Source organism: Perissodus microlepis, chromosome 18 (genome assembly GCF_051167445.1).
Source record: "Perissodus microlepis isolate ML-2025 ecotype Zambia chromosome 18, ASM5116744v1, whole genome shotgun sequence".
Taxonomy (NCBI): Eukaryota; Metazoa; Chordata; class Actinopteri; order Cichliformes; family Cichlidae; genus Perissodus; species Perissodus microlepis.
In genome coordinates this window covers 12,996,310-13,021,323 of record NC_140478.1, presented here as the reverse complement: position 1 = coordinate 13,021,323, position 25,014 = coordinate 12,996,310, and the positions used below count along the sequence as shown (strand labels likewise).

The 25,014-nt window shown below is 42.2% G+C and overlaps 1 protein-coding gene across 2 annotated transcripts in view; it reads left to right on the top strand.

The window, feature by feature from the left end:
• The first annotated feature begins 4,400 nt into the window (after nt 1-4,400).
• Nucleotides 4,401-25,014, top strand: part of LOC146367454 (ephrin type-A receptor 3-like) — a 78,711-nt gene continuing 58,097 nt past the window's right edge. For both annotated transcript variants that reach the window (XM_084913538.1, XM_084913537.1), the window contains exons 1-3: nt 4,401-4,597; nt 18,471-18,535; nt 23,849-24,049. In XM_084913538.1, coding sequence (XP_084769664.1) covers nt 4,483-4,597; nt 18,471-18,535; nt 23,849-24,049 — 381 coding nt within the window. In that variant the 5' untranslated portion in view covers nt 4,401-4,482. The remainder of the gene's footprint in view (nt 4,598-18,470; nt 18,536-23,848; nt 24,050-25,014) is intronic.

Sequence of the window (25,014 nt, the reverse complement as noted above, 5' to 3'; positions counted from 1 at the left end):
TCAAGATAATGTAGGCGACATGAAGACAGATTTTCTTTTATTCAGTGAGAAAATGTTTTGGAGGAAACATTGTTTTGATCCCAAATGTTATTTCAATTTTTGCTCACGTCTGCTGGCAAATCTGCATGTTTTCTCATCGCTGGCTAACAGGTCAGCACCAGTGGGAATGTGATACAGGGAGGCAAGGTCAGTTTTCATTGATTGTTTAATCAGTCCTTTGTTTGAGAAGGACGCGATTAAGATGGGAAGACATGGACTGCTTTTCCCCAGCAGGCTTACAGTACATATAGTTTCTAAGCTATATGCCAAACAGTATTCACTTTGCCTACGACTGAGCACGACTCTATGTGTGCTCGTCGGTGTGTGTGTGTCTGTATCCCAAACAGTTTGAATGCGAGCAACCCGAGTAAATCAGGTACAAATAAAGCCCAGATGACGAGACATTTGGAAGAGTGTGAACAGTATCCTCCTCGCTCTGCCCTTCTATTTGTTTGTCTGTCTGCTTGTTTGTCTCTCTGTCTGCAAAGCTGGCGTCAGTCTCAATGAGATCCTCCTTCTCTTTCCTGCTCCCTTTTTCTGGGCAGAGTTGACGGACACCAGCAGATTTTTCTCCCTGAATAGCTGTTTTTATCTCTTTCTCTCTCCCTCTGTCCCACTGTCTTCCCCTTCCTCAATCTCTCTTGCTGAATGGCTGTCTGGCCTGAGTTAAAGGATTTTGATTTCTAGATGTTGCTGAAACCTGATATTGAGATATTTTGGCACACTATCTATGAACATATATATTTAGGCTTAGTGGCCAGAATAGAAATCCCTCCTGGCTGTGTTAGTGTTAATGCCTCAACTAGGGGATACCACAGCAGAAGCAAGCTTGAGATATGGAAGTGTATATATCCTGGTTTAGGGAGATTGGATGTGTTTTTGCAGATAGGGGCCTCATGTGCTACAGGGTGGGGGATGCTGAAGGGGCTCTCAGCTTCGCGTATGCAACCGAGACAGGGCGACAGACAGGGGCAGGGAGGGCTTTGTGCACCAGCCCTTTCCCACACTCCCTTTCACCTTTTGTTGTATGGCAACACCAGGGCTCTCTGACATGACGAATCGCTTTGCCTTCTTCACTGAGATGGTGGCGGTATCAGAAAGTAAGAATGGAGTGAGATGAATTGATGTGTGCGTGCAGATATATAGGTGTGTGTGTGGGTGGGTTGGAGAGGTGTCCTTTAATCTCAGTACATGAAGCTGCCAACATTTCCCATCCCTTGTCCCCCAAATCTCCCTGAGTTTGTCACCAGGGTGAGGCAGAAAACTCAATGCTTCAAGCTCTGCATGGGCAGATTCCTCAGTGCATGAGCCAGACGCAGCCACACATGCACATGCTCATATGCGCACACATGCCTCTGCCCAAATGCCAGCACCAAGCTGTTGCCCAAAGAGCGTTCAGGGCGTCACAATAGAGACATTACCACATGAGTGAGTGGCTTTGAATAAGGCTAAGGGTGTGTGTATATAGAGAGTGTGGAGGGTGAGCGGGGGAGTTCCTGGCAAGGCAGACGACCCTGCCATCACCTCTGCCCCCTTGTCAAACAAGCAATCGCCGCCAATGACACATGCATGCAGCACGCACTCCTGCTTCACTTCCTTTTGTGCTAGTCCGAGTCTGTAACTTCTCTCGGTTTTATTGGAAAGGGAGCGCTCCAACAATGTGTTTATTTGTTTGTAAGGAAACGGCACAGAAATAAGTTGGCTGGTTAGTGGACCACTGTAGTGAATCGCTGACCCAGTCAGGCTAATCAGGGTGAAGGGTTAGAATCTAGAGGTCAAAAGAGAAAGGAAAATGAATGAAAGAAGAATCCGTCTGCAAATAAATTACAGGTTGCAAAGAAATCCGTATTTCCTTGTGGAAATGCATGTGAAGTTAGGAGGGTGAAAAGGTGTCAGAACATGGAGATGCAGATAGAGACATGAGCATAAAGGCATAAAGAAACACATGACAACATTTCAAACATTTGTTAGACTAGTGTCAGCTCTGTCAGTGGATTGTCACCGCATGTGTTAGCGTGTGTCTATGTGTGTCTGTGTCCTCGGCGTGTCATTATGCAAAACCAGAGTCTTCCACAAAGCATGGAAAATGGGTGTGTGTTTGGGTGCATGCATGTGTGCATGTCTGTGGTGGAGGGGGTGACACGGGTTTGAGGGGCTGTGTCACTCCATCGCTGCGGGAAGTCATGACAGCACTGTTTTGTCAGCGCATGGATGGCTGCAGCATCATGGCAGCAGAAGAAGCAGGAGAAGAGGAAAAAACACGCGGGGATGGAGTGAGTAGAAGGAAGGGAAGATTTTTTTCTTCTTCTTCTTCTTCTTCTTCTTCTTCCCACACTCAATAAGGAAATTAGGTCATCCAAGTAAAACCATTGCAAGGAACAAATCATCATCATAATTGGAGCCTTAACAAATGTGTGGAGGTGGTGGATTCACACACATACATACACACGAACGAGAAAAAAACACAAAAGCCAAAACACAATTGCAAAACGGCGCACATGGCTGGGAGGAGGTAAAGCAGAATTTCAGCATAAATCAGGGTATGTTTGACAGTTTTATAGCTCTTTCAGGAGCCTCACTTGGGATAGAAGCGTGATAGAAGAACGTTACCCGTGGCAAATATAATTGTGGTCATGGTCCTTCAATAAATCAGGGGATGGTTACATCACATTTGCCTGGAGGCTCCACGGGGGGGGGGGGGGGGGGGGGGAATCCCAGTGCATCAGGTGACCTACAAGTCACCTGAGATTGCTTTAGTTTTTCTCACTGGGAATTCACAGAGGGAAACGCTATTTAAGGAATAGTTTGGGGGAAGTGTGGTAATCTGCTTTCTTCGTAAAAGGGTTACATGAGAATACCGATGCCACTCTCCTTTCTGAAATGTAAACAACAGCACTAGTTCAGCACAAAGCCCAAATGTAAGGAAAAACTCTAGCCTTTCTCTGTCTGACTCAAATCCATAATTATTAGGAAGCTTTATATTCTGAAAGCTCACATAACAAAGTTAGGTTGATATAATTGAGAGTGCCATCATTCTTATACCTCTTAGCAATAAAGTAAATAAGCATTTTTCTTGGGATACTGCATTTAGTAGTTCCAATTAAGCCCTATTGCTAATAATATGAATTGAATGGCTCAGAATAATCACAGGTCTGATTTAACTGTTAGTAACTTTAGCTTTATATGTGCCATATTCTCGTGAAATGAATGTTGGTTTTCAGGGAAATAATTTAAAACCATGATTCAGATTCTGTATATGAATACAAACATAAATGGACACTCTCAGGAGGTGAAATGTCACATTTTTTTAACTTCAGGGGCACGTCCCACCAGCTCTGACAGTGGGACGTGCTAAAAAGTGGAAGATAGAAAGGTCGACCTTGCAGACTCTCAGCTCTTCCTCAGGTTTCATATGACAGGCCAAACACATTATTTATTCATGTTTAAGGACAGCTTGCTCAAGACTTACCAACACATATACCCAGCCCACACATACATGTAATATGGGTTGAATAAATCTCCATAAGGAGATCTGTTGTGCATGCCAATGCTGTCTACTGCTGGTTGCTTCCAAAGCAACAATACCAGGAACTGGGCAAAGACACATGGAGAGAAAGAGGCCGAGCTGATACCTGTACAGTAATCACTGTGAGGCCACGACTCTTAACAAAATAGTTGACAGCATTTCCTACAATGTTACCCAAACAGTAATGAGATGACTGGCTTTGTAATAGTTTGCTCTGCCAAGTACTATTGTTCTGGCATTTTCCATAAGAAAATGACTAACTCACCTGGATAATCTGGCATCATTTTTAATAGGCATAATTCACCCCTTAAACAAGGCCTCTTTGGGGTTTGCCAATTTGCTTCTATTTTTCAGTGCTTACAGTTCTCATTACCAACATAACCGGTGACAAATGTCAAATTGTGCATTGCTATTAATATAAATGAGCTAAACAGTGAGCTAGATAAAAGTATCTTTGCTATAAATACATAATCTTTGAAATGTTCAAGATCTAGGAAGTTGGATTTACAGAAATGAATGACGTTTGGTTTTGCTGTGACATTTCAGCCAATAATTATTCTTCAAGAGCAACTATGAAGGCTACTGCGCTCAGTTAGCTTTGAAATTTTACTCTGTCACTCGGCCGCTTGTAATGTTTTTTCATAAAAGTCAACATGAAGCCAAATCACATTATCATATGTTGATTTTTTGCAGTGTAATACAGAGTCTCCACAGGCCTTTTACATCACCCAAAAAGCCAGGCGGCTGATTGACAGAACTTGGCTGACTGTGGACCCTCCTTCCCAGCGTCTCCTCCTCTCTCTCTCTGCTCTCCCGTCCTCTCCTCTGCTCTCTCTCCCTGCCTCAATTGCGAGGCTGCGCTCACCGACTCGACACGGCGAACAGGGATGCAGCGAGGGCGCAGCGCAGCCTGAAAAATGGCATCACCACGCGTACTGTGGATCTATCCGTCCCTTTCCCTCCTGTCCTCTCTGCTTCTTTTCCACGCTTTTCCGCCATGCCGAGCCTTACGGAATTACCCGGAGAATGAAGGTGGGTTTTTGCCCCCGACGTGTTTCGTGGAGCTTTAAAGTCGAGTGAGTTTAGATGACTTGGTCGTGCGCTGAGTTGTTGGATGGGGAGCCCCATCCCGCGGCTCTCCACTCGCCGGCGAAGGAGCGGAGCGCAGCGGCGGAGACTCCCGTTAAGTGCTGCTTATAAATCATGCATAAAGGAAAGCGGAGAGAGGGAGTAAGAGAGACAAAAATAGTGTTCGTCACGTTTTTTTCTTTTCCGAGCATGCTGACATGAAATTTTTATGACATATAAGCGCAGGCAAACCTGTCGTGTATCATCTGTCGACTTGTCACTTTGTGACATTTTATTAATCAGTGGACTATTTTTCCCTGCGTCAAAGAATACTAACTTATAATGATTATGCCAAAGCAGCATTGGCATCTCTGTCAAAATTCCTCTTAATTATAGATATCTTCATTATTATTACAGACTGATAAATGTTTTCTTCTCTGCCGTGGACTGTTGCCACTGCCTCAGTCTGCAAATGAGGAGCAGCAATTACATTAAATTTGTCACACGCTGCTGCTGAGCCTCTCTCGGTTATTGTATTAACATCGATGCTCAGCCTGAAATTAGACAATGTATTTACTTACTAACTACTCCTGACTGCTTGCTGGGTTGAAACATGGGGGCTGGCTTGTTTAAAGGGAAGTTGAACTTGCACTAAATGGAGAAAACAGCAGATCAATGTGCTAAAGTCATAGCCAGAAAAACAAAAAACAAAACAATTATTAGTTTATGAAGCAGGTTATTTGGATTAAATTGGAGGTCTGTGGTGTTGTTTTGCTTGTTGGCTGTCAGACAGTCTGGCTGGAGATGATACAGCTGTGACTTGTCATCCTGTGAATCATTTTGTTCAGTGTTCCCCCAAAAGCTCCACTGAGTCTTGTTTTGAAGCTCAACAAAGCTTTTCTGTCACTATGAGTTGCCTTTCATTGATATTATTTTTCTCTGTTTTTTCTCAATCACTATCACACACATACACAGATACGGAGAGACCTCAACTCCAGGCTTACATAGATTAAACAGTGAGCTCTGGGACACTCATACAATGACAGGCCCCACTGAGGTTAAATGGGATCTCCTGTCTCCGGCTGACTTAACAGTATAAGCTGCGTGTACATACATTGCTGCTAAATGTATGTCACAGCCCGGAGGAGTTCACGCAGAACAAAGGCTCTGAAGGACAGAAAGGCAGCGGACGAGAGGGAGAGTAGAGATGGAGTGGAGGAGCAGGAGGGTTTTTTAACTGCAGGAGACAATGCATGTGAAGGAGACACTAACACACTGCTGAAATATTCAGTGGAGAGAGCACGAATGATGAAACCATCTGGAAGCCAAAGGAAACTCCTGTTGATTTCGATAAATAAACACAGAAGCATGTGAGCCGCTGAGAATGTTTGCAGGCACATGTGGATCATGTTCATGTGGGGTGACTGATGGGTCAGAGGGTTTTCATTACTTCTAAATGCACTTTTTAAATAATGTGCTACAAGTTAGTCATCCTCCAGCCAGTTCCTGCTGTTTCAGACTGTTGGCCTAATTGGCACCTTTAAGCCCACTGCTCCATGTGCCGGTATCTGTGTGTGTGGTGTCTGGTCTGTGTGTGTGTATACGTTCACCAGTGGGACAGTAATCCAACGAAGCCACTTTTGTCAGCTACTCTGTGGCTCGCTTTTACCTTTTGGCCTGCCAGTTTTCCTGCTGTGACCGCACGTGCTTAGCTAAGGGATTGTGCTTCTTTGTGCCAGTGTGTGTGTCTATGTGTGTGTGCGTGCGTGCGTGTGTGTACCCTGTGTTTGCCTATAAGTGTGCATACTCTCCACCCACGCCTCTCGGTAGTCGTGTTATTCCAGGAAATCTTCCCTCTGAGTCTGTCTCGTACTAGAAGCGAGGCTGTCATAAAAGGAGAGATACAGCTCTCAGGGCTCAATTAAGAACACAATCCCTTTGATAGAGATGATAGCGTTAGCAGGAAAAATAGTGTTAAGCTGTCACAAAGCTTAGTTTACCACCAGAGCTATTGATCCGCTCCAAAATTGGTTGGCATTTACAAGAAACTCGGTTGTCGTAACAGAGAGCTTTGGTAAAATTGAAAGAACCGCTTGAAATTGTTGCTGTAATTGCATCTCCATGGGGCCCATAAGACTCTGCAGAAATGGGTTCATTCATAAATTGTGAGATAAAGAGTGAGAAAACTGGTCTGAAGGTCTTTGTTATCACCAGTGAACGGAGGAAAAGGACTTTGTGAGTTATTGCGCACCAGCAGAGGGAGCCCTCCATTCCCTCTGTCTGGACCCCGAGGGCATACTGATGTAACAGCAGGGTGGATGCTCACAGGTTTCCCCCCCTTGGTTGCCGTACCATCTCCCACCCTTCTTTGCTCTCAGTCTGTATCCTCTCTTATGCAGAGGTACAACATGTCTTGTTTCTTTTCTCTGTTGCTTTGCACCTAGTTCTCCCTGCGATTTTTTTTCTCTCTCTCATCCTTCTTGTGCCGAATCGTGCTGTGGAAAGGAGCAGACTATCACACCTTTCTATTTTTGTGTCTTTCCTCTCTGCCTCTAAATTTACCTCCTCACTCCTAGAAAATAAGGAACCCCGTGCTTCTTTCCATTCCAACTCTGGATGTTGATTTAATTTCATATTAAAGCGTAAATCCCTGTGCAAGTGGACGTACAGATGAATTAACCGAGGGGTTTTTTTTTAGTCTCGAGGTTTACTGTAATCTGTAATTGCTCATGGGAACGCACTTGAATCTTTTTTTAAAAATTGAATTGACCTTAGGGTGCTGCGGGAGATTGCTGTATTGCTTCTTAAGGTTAACACGGAGGTGAGCAGTTAGTGCAGAGGCAAGCATATGTAAAGCATGCCCTCTGCTTCGACACACACACACATCCACATTATGATTCACACAAGATCCTGACTGTGGTATAATGTTGGGTCAAAGGTCTCATCTGGTTTAATTGCTTTAATCTATAATGGCTGCTTGTAGTTATCGGCAGAACCATACCTCACGATGTGCAGCCGCGCGCACGCGTGTGTGTGCACGCGAGAGTCCATGAGATTGTTCTGCTCCCATGTAACAGCCATGACCTTGGACAGAAGAGGATATAGATCTCCTTTCTCATCAGAGAGCAGCAGAGGAAAGCAGCAAGTGCGAGTACCCTCCTGTTTTTCTTTTCTGCCTCCACTCCGAGCTCGCTCTAATCCCGGTCTTTTATATCTGCCCTTCTCTCCTTTCTATCAGCCTCCCTCGTGGCCTCCATCTCTTTGTCCCTGATTGTTTTTATCTTTTGTTTTCTTCTCCTCTTCCTTCTCTATTTCTCTGACCTCCAGTGTAACAGTAAGGTGGGAGCTCCCGTACGCTTTCTGTAATCAGGTGGAGCTCCTACAACTGCTTAACAAAGGCTCACACGCGAGCGCGAATGGATGTGTGCGTACTTGTGCACACACACGCGTGCACACACTCTCCCACACTTATCCTATCTTAATGCATGGCTGGGGGGCAGTTTGGTGGTCTCGGTCCAGAGAATAGTGGCACATATTCTGGGGGCTGGCTGATAGATGGGGTTATAAATACAACTCAGTGACAGAGAATGATTCTGCTGTGCGCGCTTCACCTCATGGACTCATTGTGTGTGAGGCTGTGTGTGTTTAACTGTGTGTGTTTAAGTGTGTACGTGAGTGAGAGAAAGGCTGAGAGACTGGGATTTTTTAAAAAGTGTGAGACAAAGCAAAATGCATAAGGAGAACAAGAAGAAAGACAGACGGGGGAATGTAGTTAAAAAAAAAACAGCTGAAGAGCTCAACCATATCTCTGAGCCCTACTGAGCAGAGCATCCATAACAGCACCCACAAGAGCCTTTGTGCTGTGTTATACTTAGTCATACTTAGTCATCGGTGGCTAAGAGGGTTTGTATTACACTTAACCTAGTAGTTTTTTTTTTAAATATTATCGTGGAGTTTCAAAGGTGGAGGGGTTAAACATTCTTATTTGCCTTTTTGATGAGAGTCTGACGAGAAGACTGAAATCAGTGTCATGTCTCTGTGCCAGACATGAAGCTCAAGCCAGAAGCTAGCCAGCTTAGCTTAACTCCAATCCGGTCTGACCCCCTAAACTCCCCAAATTAATGCATTATGTCTGTCTGTATTTATTTTGTTTATTTTGTCTGTGTGTGTAAAGTCTAAAAATGGCTATGCATGGTACAGTCGCTGATGGTCTCGGTCTCTTAGTTAGGTCACTGCCAACATGTAGTCCACCATCATTTTTATTTACTGGGATTTATGTGTGTTGTACAGATGTGAATGTGGCAGATGTTCTTCAATCTATTCCTTTAAAGACAGAAAAATAATATTAAGTATTCATTAAGTTTCCATTCATGTTACAATTCAGAACAATATCACTCCCCCCAAAACAGCCATACCTTCTTTTAGCACTAGGGTTAATTCATGTATGAGAAACAAGATATAGATCTTTCAAGTAGCTCTTAAAAAAAAAAGACAAGACAAGGATCTAAATTATGAATGCCATATGCATATTTCCTGTGTATCCATATGTTTATTTTCACTTTTGGAAACGATATGGGCTGTTTTTGTATTTTATATTCAGAAGTGTTGTGAGACAGGAGTTTATTTTTATCTCAGTTCCCACCACGGGGATGAATATGTGCAAGTCTCAACCAGCTGAGGCTTGAACATGAACGGTTTTTAGGCTTGAATGATTCCCTTCGGATGTCGAGTTCATTAATGTCAAAGGAAACCTTCCTCGGCTTGCAATGTGTGATGGCTGTAGTGAAGTTTGGCTATGTGGCCCCTCCCCCATTTTCTGCCACCACCACATCTGCTGACCCCTTCCCCCTCTCTGATATGAACAAGCCCTTAACTGCTGGTCAAATTACTGATCACTGGGCCTTGACTACCATCTACCCACCACCCTCAAGCTCTCCTTCTTTTCCCTCTAACTGTCCTTCCTCACTCACACACACAGCGCACCCCTGGCGTCCTTCGTCCCGGATATGTTCGTTTTTGCTTATTTATTTATTTTTGGCTAAATTGAATTAGGTTGTTTCCGTGTCTCCTCACTCCTTTCTCTCTCTCATATTCAGTCTTTTTTGTGGTTGTTGCTGCGGCTGTGAAAGCCTACATTAACCAGCTTTGCAAGAAAACATCTTAGCATTTGGTTCAGTCGTTGATGTAACATCTTTACTGGCCAGTGCTTCAGACTTTTTTCCTTTTTTTTTCTTTTTTGTGCAGAGGAGCGGCTGAGAGCAAAACACCTGGAATGCTTCCAGAAAATACTGACAGCTACCCTTGAATTTGAAATGGATCAAATGTAGTTACAGTGTCTTTCCCTGTTTTAAACGTCAAACAGCATTTGCTGAAGCATTTTAACTTCAGTCGTTTTTTAGCTCCATCTGATTTTTGTTTGTCACATGAAGGCGCTGTAACAGATACGCAATCTGCTAGGCATCTACTGTGCGTGTGGTAAAGACAAACAGTGATGTGTGTGCATGTGTTGATAGTTGGCCGGGTGCAACATCAGTAGAAAACCTGGGTAAGCACGCTTTAATCTGACATGTGATTTCCTCTGTCTCGACTGCTGAGGATCACCCCAGAGATTCCGGGCCAATTTGCCCTCCTGTGACCAACCACTGTGTGACAGCTGCCTGTCTCTGTGTGTGTGAATGTGTGTGTTTGTGCTCTTGTCTGATCAACAGGAATGTCTTTAAGAACTAACAGGGCACACATACGCAAAAAAAAAAAAGATCAACAAGAAGCAGAAAAGCAAAAAAGGAGAGAAATAAGCATGGAAGTGTTTGCAGATGTTGTATTTTATCAACAACAAAACAGAAGAAAAAAAAGCATTTTTAAATCAGTGCCACAGTGTCAGTGTGTGTGAGACACATGTGGAGGCATACAGCATGTGTGGTTGTTTCTACTGCAGGTTATTTCTGAATTTTCAGGGTCTCTGGTTTACGTTTGTTTGTGTGTGCACATCACTGTGTGTGTGTGTCTGTGTGTTTGCCGTTCCTTGCCCTTGATGAGTTGTTGGCATACTGGTGGAAGAAGCTTATTAAAGAAAACAAGTGTCTGGATCTGACTGGGTGTCACACTTCAACCCCGTAAGCATTCGACGAGCATGCACAGACGAAGCCGTGCCCTCACGCTCGCACTCCAGAGCCTCTTCAAGCGACAAACTAGGGCAGTGCTCCTGTCATAGTCTGTCAGAATATCATTGTTTCTGTCCTGCTACTGTTTCCAGTTTGTGAAATAGCAGAGTAGGCTAATCTGCCCTCTGCTACAATGTAATTCCAAAAGTGTAAGCTGAACAAGCCGAAGTTTATCACATACTTGAATATTTTAATATTTTGGGGGGATTTTGCACGATATGCCTTTTAGGTTGCTGGAGCTTTTTTTCCCCATTCAAATCTCCCCTTTTTTAAAAAAAACTTCACAAAAGTCATTGCATTGAATTGGGTTTTCTAAAACATTGTTTGACCTTATTCCTGACCTCCTCATAAAATGTATCTCATGGCTGTCATCTCAACCTGCTGGCTCACTTATGTTCCCCAGAATTTTCCAAAAGTAGAACAGGAGGCAGAGCCTTCAGGTTTCAGGCCCGTCATGTGGAACCAGCTCCTAGTTTAGATTCAGGAGACAGACACCTTCGCTACTTTTAAGATTAGGCTTACAACTTTCCTTTTCATAAAGCGTATAGTTAGTGCTGGATCGGGTGACCCTGAACCCTCCTTTGGTTATGTTGCAATAGGCTTAGGCTGCTAGGGGCTTCCCATGATGCACTAAGTGTTTCTTCTTCACTCTTTTCTTTTCATTCCTTGTGTATTTATACACTACTACTATATTTATAATTAACAGTTAGTAAAATTTGGCTCTTCCTCCCATAGTTTGCCTTTTGTCCCGTCTCTCTTCTGTTTTCTCCCTCCCATCACTCCCAGCAGGTCGTGGCAGATGGTTGCCCCTTCCTGAGCCTGGTTCTGCTGGACGTTTCTTCCTGTTAAAACAGAGTTTTTCCTTCTTACTGTCGCCAAGTGCTTGCTGATCGGAGGGTCATGTGATTGTTGGATTTTCTGTCTAATATTGTAGAGTCTTTACTTTGCAATATAAAGCACCTTGAGGCAACTGTTGTTGTGAATTGAAGCTATATAAATAAAATTACTTTTAACTGAATACATTTTTACTTGGCAAAAGGTGATTCTGTATTATGAAAAGTTCTCCCTACAAATGATGTAGGTTTTCTGTCCTTTGTCAGGTTTGTTTTTCTGCAGATGGCTTGATTTGAATGCAACAAGCCTCTGTGTTTGATTTTGCTGAATCACTTTAATAGAGAAATTGTTGCAGCTTCACGATAAAGACAGAGCGAATGAATGCTTTTGACGACATGGCTTTGATTAAAGCTGACTTAATTTTGCGCCTGTTGAAGTGTAGTAAACCAACATAAGTTATTTGAACAGATGCATAGTGGGAAAGCAGCAAGAAACAGAACTGACTTAATGAAGGATCGGGATTAGAATTTAAATCAAATCAGCTGAATTATTCATAGATCCATTCGGTTTGCAGACAGTTATAAAGAAAATATAACATTCTTCTTCTTAGGATTCTTTCATAAAAGAAATAATTAAACGCCACATCCATAAAGGGCACATAATATTGCCTGAAATGTAGTAAAAACTTTTCCATATGTGACATAATGATGTTCATGTGTCTGAGTTATAAAAGGAAAACTGCTTTTAGCTCATAAGGTTAAAACAGACCATCGAAGCTATGAGGTAATCCATTAAAAATTTATAGTGAACGTCGAGTGACTTAATGTCTTGTCATTGCTGATTATATAATAGAGATATTTCGAACGGCATCCACCACAACAGAGTGCTGCCCTCACAGCTGCAACTTTTATCTTAACATGCTCTGCATCCAGGGTGCTCAGTACAAATAAAGCTATAAATACTTGACTCTATTCACCGTTGCCTCCGTGTGGCATTCAATGGAAACATAAAAACAGGGGAAAGGGATGTTGTGTATAACAAAATGCCGGGAAGTCACTGGAGATAAGGATACAAAGGATATACTGTATCGCTCAGTTTTAATAAAATGGCATGAGCACAAGGATGAGAGAGCAGATGGAGAGAGAAAAGCACAGGGCTGATTGAGAACCTCTAGTGGTTTGTGAATGACTGGAGAGAGGGCTGATGAAAAGACAGCAAGGGTGGCAGTCTTGGTGTAACACCAGTGTATTCCTAAAGTTCAGGGCTCAAGTCTTCCCACTCCTTCATCCTGCTCTCCATCAGCTCATTTGTTGCCCTGACAACGCTCTTACTCGTTGAACTGCACCCACAGTGGAGTGGAGCGTGGATAAAGGTGTGTGTGTTTTGTGTGCATGCTCTTTTTTTTTAGCTGTTTTATGTGTTGAGAAATTTGTCCTGCATTCTTAAAGCCTATTTTCATTTTGTTGAACTCAAAGGGATGGTCCTACATTCTTGGCTAGCTGTTTCCCTGTTTCCACAATTTTTGTTGAGCTAAGGTAACAGTTATTACCTCTTTATAATATAGCTACACGACGACTGATTATGGAAGTTTTCTACCGGCAAAAACACTATCATTCAGTCATGTGGGAAATATCTAAGGCAGACTATATATAAAAGATGGAATTAGTCAGTTTACTGTTGGTGCTAGGACCATACTGTTTGTTTGATTGCTTGTTTTTTAAGCCTGTGATGATCATATTGGAACTGGCTGATTTTATGCAAAATTCTAAAAACTTCATTCAAGTGCAGCCGCTGCTTGCGGCTTCACTTCGCAGCATCTCATTTATCTCCCTTTAGATTTTTTTCTGAATTTGCAATTGAATTTATCAGGTATGTTTGAATTTGCAAGTTGTGATTAACATTTTTATTATAACACAAAACAGAAGCATAAAAGCCTGGGTTTTATATTTATAGAAGGAGAAGACAGTGAGATATCAGCATATTTAATGTAGTGTCAGCAGGACTCTTCAGGATCCACTAAGCCTACTCGTTTCAGTTTAATATGATGTGTTCTGAGATGAAAAGGATCTTATAAACTCATTATGTAGTCACATATTGTCCTCTAGATTGAGTCTGTGTGGTGGTCTTATTGTGCAGTCTCTCTCTTTGTGGCACTGGCACAGTCTTAAGGTGTGTGTGTGTGTGTGTGTGTGTGTGTGTGTGTGTGTGTGTGTGTGTGTGTGTAAGCATCCTGGTCTCTTTGTGCACCAGTCTGGCTGTTGGCAGTGCTGTTTGATTCTTGGCAGGTGGATCACAGCCTCTTGCAGCCCAGCTGAAGCAGTGGATACCATCCAGTGAGCGAGCGGTCGAGAGACCTAAAAAGACAGCGAATAAGAAAGAGAGAGGAAGACAGAGAGAGACAGACACCACAGAGGGAGGAAGCGGGAGGGTGAAGGAAAATAGACAGACACAGAAGGAGATGAAGAGACAAAGAAACTGAAGAAAAAAAGTTTTGCACATTCTCCGCATTGTTCTATAAGTAGTTGCAGTTTCAGTGCTTTACTGCTTTTGTATAGGAATTTCTAATTCACAAATTCACCCCCTCCACCCCCACCCCCACCTCCTCCTCATCTTTCACTCTCAGAATGTAAACCTCACAGTCTGGTGTTGAAAATCAATACGACAGCTTGTTTCTCTGTAACAAAACAACTCTCACAGTAATCGGGTCACATGTGCACGACTACGGATCTGTGCACTTGTGTCCTCTGACAAAGGCCTCAGGCAATTAAAGTAATGTTTGGGTGTCCATGAGCGAAATTGTTGGGTCCCCCGGAAGGCGTATTGTTAGCCAGAAAGGTTGGGAAAAATCTTCTTAGTAGATGTCTCTTTGCTTTCACATGGTCTCTCCACACTTGGAAGATGTTCAGCTGTCATGTTTAGATGCTCACGACCTGGAGATTGCCTGTGCATGTTTGTGTGTGTGTGTATGTGTGTGTGTGTGTGAGAGAGACCAGTCATTAGATCAAATATGAACCTGGTCTGAGTGACTGAGTGATGAGCTTTGAGTTTTTATTCTGGGCCAAGGCAGGTCTTGACCAGGCTTAGATTTCACACTCACACACAATTCAGGCAATTTCCCCTGAGAAGGGGAAGAAGAGATAAAATGAGACATGATGAAAGTGTTTAGATAGACTGAGGTGTGGCTTTGTGTTTGTTTGGGGAAGACTGGAATGTATTTACATAATTTCTCTGCATCTTTGTCTTTGACACATGTCACGTACAGATACACAGCCATGCATACAGTATAGTCTGTGCATGCTGGCTGTGTCAGCAGCCAGGAAACTATACCTAATACATTATTGATGTGTCCAGTCAATGATTACAAGTGATAAGAGGTATTGACAGGAGGTGTTGGGAGAAAAGAAAAAGTGTTGATCTGTAGGTTTATGTGGTTGTGTTTTCCCAGTGGGCTGCAAAATGGCTTTAAAGTAGGTCTATGTATTGACCTAGTAATGCTTTAGCTGACTAGACAACAATAAGACATATTTTGCTATAATGAGAAAAAAAACAGCAACTACAAAAAACAAACAAAATATTTTTTTTCCACATGTTTGAGCCAAAATCTAAATTGGACATAAAAAAGGATTAGTTACTGCAGATATTTACAAAGACAGAACATTTCAAGAAGTTGGATTTAATGATGTTTGCTACACGCAATTTAATGCTAACTGCTAATACCAAAAAATGCATATCATTTTTTGTGCTTGAAATAAACAGACTCTGGCTGTGTTTAGAAAATAGTGCAACTTCTGTAAGTTGCCTGTAAAACGAACCAACACTATGAGCACTGTTTGGATATTGTGCTTATATGCTATATAAATCTGGCCCCTAAGATGTTAACTGGTAAGTTTTAGCAGTTAGCTGTTTGCTAGGCTAGGCTAATTCCATACACTAGAATAATAAAAGTGTCTTAAACCTGCTGTCTTTTTCAAGGTCACCAGGTTATGGAAGTTTGCTTCAACCTTTAAAACTATTATTCAAGGGTCATTATCTCACAATTTCAAACTACATATCTCAAAATTCTGACTTAATAATGCTAACTTTTAAGAAAAAAACTCAAAATTTGGATAATGACATGAACTTTAACTTATCTGTGGCAGAATCAAGTTTTAGACTAGGGAGCTTTTACAGGACAATTTGGCTGTCAAATTCCACAAATTTCAGGTATATATTCCACAAAATATTATCAACGTTTTTTATTCAGACAGTTCCTTTGGTCGAAAGCAGTTGTGAAAGAAAATTAATACAAAATGACCTGTATTTTATCCAGACAAAGTAACTTATTTATAGACAGACACGGTGATTCAGAATTTCAGCTGAGTTAATTTAAAGTTTTAATCTTCCAATCATCTGCACTGTGTTGTGGAGATGAATGGTCTTTTTTGTAATTTGGGTGAATTGACCCTTTATAACTGTCAAAGGTACTCAGTTATACTCTCTGTGAAATACATGAAACGGTACTAAAAGAAGTGAATCACAGAGAATATCACATAATTCATAATTGCTTGTATTTGAAACAGGCAATTTTGCTAAATTCCTTGTTGATAGGAAGCTTTTATCTTCGCGCAGAGATATGAGAGTGTGTGGGGAAAATAACGTGTGTGCCCGTGTGTGTGTGTGTGCGTGGATGTGTGCCTCTTTGTTGGATTCTGAAATCATATATTATTATATTATTATGTCCCATTTCTCTGTGCCACTCCAAAGCCCATGAACTGAGCAAAGCAGTCTAAATGGTCTTTAGTTCCTCTAAATACACCATGGGCTGGAGGCTCCGTCTGACCTTTCGCTGCGCAGCACCTCTCCACCACTGTTTCTGTCTCATCCCTCTCATTTAATCTATCTCTCTCTCACCCCGGCTCCACTGTGCAGCGCCTCTCTCTGCTTCATTATACCATGCGCGCTGCTTTCTTTGTGGCTGTTTTCTCACTCGCATACCGCTTTGTGCAAGTGCACGCAGACACACGCAGATATGTGTGCTATGACACGCGCACAGTGCACATATATATACACGCATTATTACAGCATGACACGCCTCCCTGCTGTCACACAGTGTGCTGTGTGCTGAGGGGAACGGCTGGGTTTCAGTTAGAGCTGATGAGCAGCATGAGCACAAGAAGAAGAGAAGGGAAGGAAAAGAGGAGGCTGGACCAATTTTACAGTCCCTTTGTTATACCTACTAGCAGTATGGATACACAGAGGGCCTTGTAAACAGACACGTTCAGCCCTTTTCAATTGAGCGATTAGCCTCATTTGCATTCAAGAGAGCAAACTTTACAGTAGCGGTAAATAGTTTTTCCAGGTCACTGCTCCTACCTTATAAAAATTGGAGTGAATATGAAAGTGCGCTGCTTAAAAGGGATGCTTCTTGTTTAAATTGTGTCACATCAGCGACTCACACAGCTGATCTTGGATCTGTGGATTGAAAGCATACATTCAAACCTTTTCACAGAGGAAGGATAACCTGTGAAGCACACACAATATGAGAGAGAGAGAAGAAAGAGCAAAGCAGAAGTCTCTGCAGATGGATACTGATTAAATATTGATGGTCAGCAGTGTTGAAGGCTTGATTAGGACCTGAGTAAGCCAAGAATGAACAGTGCCGCACATCTATAAATGCACTAGCAAGTACCACGAACATATATCTGTGGTATTAGCAATTTGGCGATACATTGGTATCAGCCAGTGTCAGCATTTATAACAGCTGATAAATGAAAATTAGAAACATAAAGAAGAGACACCCTTCAACCATGTTATGAGCATTGATGTTGCATACTTTGCCTGCAAGAGGGCATGCTGCAACTTCTCTGCAAGTCTGGAAGAGTTTGGCACCGCATAAAAGAGCAATCCATGAAATGTTGTGGCATATTTTCTTAATAGGAACTCCTAAACAACTGCACACTACAAATGTCGGGAAAATCTGCAGGAACGTGTCTAGAAGAAACAAAAATATGATAAAAATGTATCAGACTTTGAAATAATTAAATATCAGTATGAGCCTTAAAAGTCCTATATCGCTCAGGCTCTACTAACAAGTGATAAACACATACAGGTGCAGAACCGTGCTGTGCAATCTAAACAGGTTTTCATTGTGCCTCCCATAGGTCAGCCTGCCACAGCGTCTTCTCACTTTTCACTCTCACCTTCCTGCATCCCCCCTCTACTTCCTCTTGTTATGCAGAGACCACACACTGGAAACAGCACGTTGAATTCAGAGTAAACCAGACATGCACACTTCTTCAATCGACAACTAATGTACTTAAAATAATGCATCAAAAGGCAAGCAAATTATTATTGTACTATTCCTGCACTTAACAGCACAATAATCTCCTTCTAGCCACCGACTGAACTGAAGTGAGCCTTAAAAATATATATATAACATGTAACCAGCATTTTCGTCTGACTACTCACTATATTGTCTGAAGCCAATTTCAACTGTAAATACAGTCTTTCTTACGGCTTCATTGAATGACTTTGTGTCCCCTTTAACTGGAACAGCTGCAGCGCAACCACAGTAATCTTGGAGTTAAAATTATAGGTTCACCAGTGCTTCTGATTCCATTGCTGGTGTACTCCAACACAACAAAAGATGCCCTTGTGGAATACATTTTGAAAGTGTCTTTGTGGAAAACTTACAATGCGACATAATGTTATGTTATACATTCAAGAGAGAAACATGCCGCACCATGTCTGGAAAACATCAGTCGTTCTTTAAGGAGGCAGGGATCAACAAATGCCACAAAAATGTCCTGTATGTGTCTGTTAACATTTGCTCTTTTTTTTTTATCTTCCTTGTGTTGTCACAGTTACTTTGCTGGACTCAATGTCAGCTTTGGCCGACCTGGGCTGGGAGGCTTATCCTAATGAGGGGGTGAGTACCTGCAGTGTGCAACACACACACACACACACACACACACACACACACACACACACACATAGATATGATCTGGCACAAAATAAGATCTGATGGCATGTTATGTTGGCTTGCATTATTTCAGGGGAAGAGGCAAGGACTCAAAGCTAGCAGGAGGACTGGAGTGTGTATTTTAGAGAGCACTGGGTTCATAAGCAGTCCTTGCTAAATCGGGAGTTTTCAGTGGGAATTTACAAATTATTTCTGCTACGCTGAAAACGCTGTGGTGCTGGAGCCTGCATTTATTACAGGCTGCGATTTTTGGGATGGAGTGAAGGGACACGATGGGGGGAGTAAATATTCCTACATAAGAGGAGATGGCATATACATCCTAGTGTTTCTGCATTGTGTACATGTGCCTGCAGGGTGGGTGTGTTGCATAACTAGACTTTCTTGGTCATGGGGGACCACGGGAGTTTGGAGTGCAGCTATCATGAATCAGAGCAGTGAGAAGAGGAAGAGCATATAGAGGAAGAATGAAGAAGTGCATTCAATAGAGCGGATTCTGTATGTCACTGTAGTGCAGGGGCTGTTGAATGGCACTGAATTAATTCTATTTCCTCTTGAGTCACACGTCTCTCTCGCTCGTCTTCCCTCTCCACTATTCAGCATCAGTGTGTTAAATTGCAGGATGCCACACGCGGTTTCATGGTTGTGTGAAGTGGAGAGGCAGCTGATGTGTGCAGAGCCAGGCAAAGTTGTTTTCTCAGGCAATCAAGGGTATCGAGTTCGCTTAATTGAAATGCTCTTATTGTGCGGTCATATTGTAGATGTTTGTGGATGTTTTTATTTTTTCTGCGGTCCCTGCAGAAAGAGCAGAATGTGTTCCATCTGTGGCTAAACTAAGCAGGTCAATCTAATTTAAGTTACTTTTATTGAATATGTAGTTCAGGCTGGGGTGAACACGTGTTGTTAGTTTACCCTCAAAGAAATGTGTTGGCTGGAAAGTGAAGCGTACCCCATCCTGAATATCTTTTTTTCATGGACTGTCAGATGGGGAGACGCTGGTCTCCACACAATACCTCTGTGAAATAAATACTATAAATATAGCCTCCTTTTATCCACCCGAGACTTTGCAAAAATAAAAGTGTTTAGAGTCTTTACTTTTTATCAGCTTCTTTAATCAGATCACGGAAATTAGTTTGTAAAATCTTTTGCTTTCTTTGCCCATCTCATGCGGTCGTTTGATACACGGAGCCGACGTTATCTCCCACCTGGATCGCTCTTTTTCATCTGGTAATTTAAGAAAATATACAAGTTTCTACAGTGAGCTATGTTGTTGCCACAAAAATAAAAATCTATTCTTTATTGACGTTTGAGGGTAATCAGGTACAGAGCAAATAAAAGGGAGTGCAACTGAAGGACTCCTCAAAAATTAAAAAACGAGAGACTTGCAAAGCGTAACCACTATAAATCACCTGAAATTCAACAGTTTAATTGTGGCAAACTTTTATAATTGATAAAAGTAATTTTATTTGAAGCCTCTGCCTCACATTACTTTTCATCCCACTTTGTACTTATCCACTTAAGCACTAAGCAAATGAGCTTGAAACATAACTCATGTCAGCTCTTTATGATTATTTTTTTTTTGTTACTTGTTTTAATCGGTTTTCTGTTTTTTCTAAAATTGTTTGGTTGAGAAAAAACTTTTAAGGCAGGCTATGGGCCAAATTACTGCTTTAAACCTTTTAGCCCAAAGTTTTACAGTTGCTGAATCTTTACTTTTCTATTTCATTGTGATGGTCCTTGGAGTAAAAAATGCATTTACCTTGCCACCTATCCTCAGGGAAACCAATACGTCAGCACTGTTTAAGTCTTCACAGTAGCTCCTGGCACAGTTTGGCCTTCTACTGGAAGTTTATTCTTACAAGATCCAATAAAGCTAAAAATTTCTTGCCACAAGATCTTACTGCTTGCAATTTCTGCACAATTCAAGTCATGGACTGTATCTCTATTTGTAAAGCTGCAAACTATCTATTTAATTTTTTCAGCTGGTTGCATTCAACATTAAAAAAAAAACAGTATAGAGACCAACAAGGGCTGCCAATCGTGCTGGCAAAAGTGCTGTTTGTTTATGATGATTCTGCATATGTCTAAAAATGAATGTCGTAAAGATTTACTAACTTATGTAGAAGAGAAGTAATAGAGCGATAAGAGACTCAGAGAGGAGAGAAAATGTGCAAGGGTGGTGAGAATGCCTTGTGTTTTATATCAGGGGGATTATCTAGTTGACCTTTAAGCTTTAAACCTGAGGATTATTCTCAGTGAGAGGCAATTCCCACCAATATCAGGCCAATGTCTACCTGAATTAGTCCAAAATCACACTTGACCCTCACGGGTCACGCTTAATCCGAGCCGTGCAGGGCCGGATGTGGCTGAGACTGAGTGGAGCGACCCATTTCTGTCACCACAAAGCAGTGAGGGACACAAAACAGATATGTCTTAATGATGTTTGAAAATGGGAGGCCCAACTGCCTCTCAGCTTCCCCAGAGGCTCCCTGGCCCTCACTGGTCCCCTGACATTTTTTCTCAACTTTTTATCCCCTACCCTGTCATTTGTCTTTCTTTTTTTTTTCTGCCCCTCGCTAAGCCAGAGCTTGTTCCAGAGTTTGGCGGCCAATTATGTCCTCATAGGTGTACCCATCAGATGATTGCAGAAGGAGGGATGTTATGTTAAGCCGGTGAATGGTTGAACCTAAACGCTGAGCCGACGTCTCTGCTTCACTTCAAAGCAATCAAGCTGGCTCTGCGCTGATTGGCCGAGGTGATTAAGAGTTCAGGGAGGAGGGTTTCAATTTGAGCCAACAAAGCCCTGGCAATAGTTATAAGTTGTGTGTGCATGTGTGTTTGTGTTTGTGCACTTGCGTCTTAAACAAGATAGCTGAAACCCTTGAGCCTATCCCAACGTTTCCTCAGTTGTATTTTTAGGAGACTTTCTCTCAGTTGTGTGACGTATCATTAGCAAATTAGCAAAGCCCGGTTGTTCTCAACTTCCTAAGCACACCTGCGTCTCACACCCGGCAGAAGTGACAACGAGCAGACTTTGCGAACAGGGAAATAAGTTGCTCAACAGGAAGTGGCAGCAATCCAGCCACTCCAATCTCTGCCTACAAAGAAATAAACAAAGACATTATAAAGCCCTTTTTATCCCTCAATGACTATTCCCATAAATGCTTTAATCACCCCTCCCCGGGGACTCAGCTTTGTGTGTTTGTGTGGGTGGGTATGTGTGACCGTCCTGTGATGTCCGACTGGTCTCCGCTCTGCACAGATGGATCTATTTAGCTGCCAGTCGTGCCTGTTATTTACCAACATTCATTCCTCTCTCTCTCTTTCTCTCACTGTCTTTCTTAATTTTTTTTCTTGCGTTTTTGTTCTTTCAGTTGAATCGAGTGCAGCTGATCACAGCGAGTCTCAGCCGCTGCGTTTGTAAAATCGTCGAGCAGTATTACGTCCTTTATGCTGTGTATAATCTCCAACTCTTAACTGCCTGTCAGGGACATTTGTGTCAGCTGACTGTAGCATCTTAAATAATCCTCTGCCTCTTCTTCTTTTTCTTCTTATTCTCTTGTTTTCTTCTTCTTCGAATTTCTCTGTCTGCTGAAGTACTGTTAAGGTCAGGATCAAGAGAGAGCTGGTTTTGTTCAAGCTCCAGTTCATACACAGAAGAGGCTGTGGAGATTAAAAGCATCTGAGCGCACAGGAGAGCTGGCGAGTGAGCGCAAATGTGTGTGAGAATGTGTGTTTTTATGTGGCTCTGTTTTAGTGCTCAGGACTTCGAGGTGAAATGCGTCAGGCTTTTGCCGGGTTGTTGGGCTGTCACATCAGATTAACCTCAAGAATTCAACCTCAGCTTGGACTTCGCTTGTCTGAAAGTTTCTCTTTGCATTTTTGCTGCTTACTCGGCTCTTTCCTTGCCTGTCTCTTCTTTATTTCTCTGGACTTTTGGGACATGTCAGAGATAATTGGTGTTTACCTTGGTGGGTCATGGTCTGGGTCCACTGTTGTTTGATTTTGCACAGTTTAGCGTATTTGTGTATACTGTAGTACGGTGGGTAACGAGAACATGTAAGTAACTCTGTGCTCATCACTCTGGAGCTTAAAGGCTTCAGCCTTAAGATGATGACAGGAGCTCAGAACAAAGATGGTGGTCTCTTCATTCCTAGCCACAAACTAGAGCCTATCCTGTGTGTGTGTGTGTGTGTGCGTGTGTGTGTGTGTGTGTGTGTGTGTGTGTGTGTGTGTGTGTGTGTGTGTGTGTGTGTGTGTGTGTGTGTCAAAGAAAATTGAGTTAGCGTCCTCTTGAGTGGATCAGATATCTTGAGACACTGAAACCACATTGGTTTATTTTCCTTTTCTTTAAGGAATAAAAATGTTCTTTTTCTTTGTGTGTCTGTCTGAGAGTGGTATACGCATGTGGGTGCTTGTCTATGTGTGAGTAGATAGAAATGTTTTCCTGCTCATGCGAGAAGTGTTCTCAATTACAGCCGTAGTCAGAAGTGGAAACAGATGGTAGTAGATGATGGGAGACAAAGTAGCTCTGTCCTACCTACTCCTTCTCTCTCTCCTTCTCTGTCTTTCTCTCTCTCTCTCTCTGCACGTCTCACACACACGTCTACCTCTTAAGCGTTAAATCGCCCGTTCACTTCAGGAAAAACATACCCACTTTGCGAACACGTGCAGCATAGACAAAGACAGTCCTTCAGTGATCTTGACACAGATCATCACTCATAGTCACCCATACATGAAAACAGAACTTGCAGAGCAGTGTTGCTTTGCACTAAACCACAGTTCATTGAACTTAGACCCAGTTTCCCTGTAACCAGTCTTTAAACTGAGATCCTCTTTGTCCTAACGATGAAAGGGAGTGGTGCTGTTGTCAGCCTGGGCCCAGTGCTGCTGAGCGTCACCCTGACTCAGTTTCACGTTCCCTTGCTCTTTGATTTGAAATTTATGTTTTAGTTAAAGAGATTTCCCCTTTAACACAAATACTTCTCAGCAGCCCTCATCACTTCTCTTTTCCTTCCTCCATCCCCTCATCACTCATCCACTTACTCCCCCTTTCACTCTCTCTTCCTTTTTTCTTCCGTCCCTCTTCTTTGCAGCTTCATGCAATCTTTCTCCTTTTACCCTAATTCTTTCTTTGCCCCCAAGCTAAATAATGGAATTATTTTAATATGCAATGTCCCAAATATGCTTGAAAAAGCTAAACTAGCAAATGAAAACATCATTATAAATCATCTCTATTTACCTCCTGTTTCTTATTCTCAGTGGGAGGAGATCAGTGTCATGGATGAGAGGAATACCCCGATGAGGACCTACCAGGTGTGTAACGTCATGGAAGCCAACCAAAACAACTGGCTGAGAACGCGCCACATCAGCCGGGAAGAAGCGCAGCGCGTCCACATTGAGATCAAATTCACCCTAAGAGACTGTAACAGTCTACCCGGGGTCCCTGGTACCTGCAAAGAGGTTTGCATCACACAAGCATAATACACAAGCAAGCTTCATAAACACATGATCAGCATGTGGGCTTTTCGGTTAGATAACAAATGCCGATGCAGCTGGTGTGTGTGTTTGTGTTTAAGGCCTCCTGTTGCATTTATGCTGCTCGTTTGCCCACTCGTCCTGAGCAAAACATTGAGTGTTGATAGGCTCCGTGGCTTCTGCTGTGTAGCTGTCTGCTCTTTGAAATATCTTTGGTGTGAAGTAAGAAGAAAAAAGAATGCATTTCCTTAGTGGTTTTTTTTTTTTAGATCAATAGCACACGGGTAAGTTATATTTCAAGTTGAGTGTTTTTTGTTTGCAGTTGTTTGCACTCCCGCAGAATATTCTCTGACTATCCACTGTGCTCGGCAGCATTTGCAGCATCTTCTTTAACTCCTCAAATGTGTGGCTTAGTAGATACATCTTAATTAGACCACTAAGTAGATCATTTACAAATTAGACACATTAAATGGAGTTTATTTATTGCTGTGCTGTGAACTGTATGAATGGAAGCACATTTAAGGCATATTTAAGACCATCGCTTTTCCTGTTCTTATATGAAGGTTGTTAACATGTGTATTATCAACAGGTCTGTCAAAAGGAGGTGTGTGTAATCTATTTACTGTAATGTAGTTAAAACATGCAAAATAACTTATTTTTCATCCGTTTCCAGTCAGAATACTAAACACAAACAGAAAAACACAGAAGAATAACACGAAGCAATAGCTGGAGAATAAATCAAAGTTTATTCTACAGGCTTTTTTCGTTCTTTTTATTAATCTTTTTCCCGCCCTCCATTCTCTTATAACACTGCTCTGTTCTGTATACATTTCAATTCATCTGTCCCTTATATGCCTTTCAGTCTTACTACATCTCCAGAATAAATAATGGGCTTAATGTGACAGTTTAGAGCTGCGCTCTCATGAAGCTGCAGACAGCATTGCTGACTT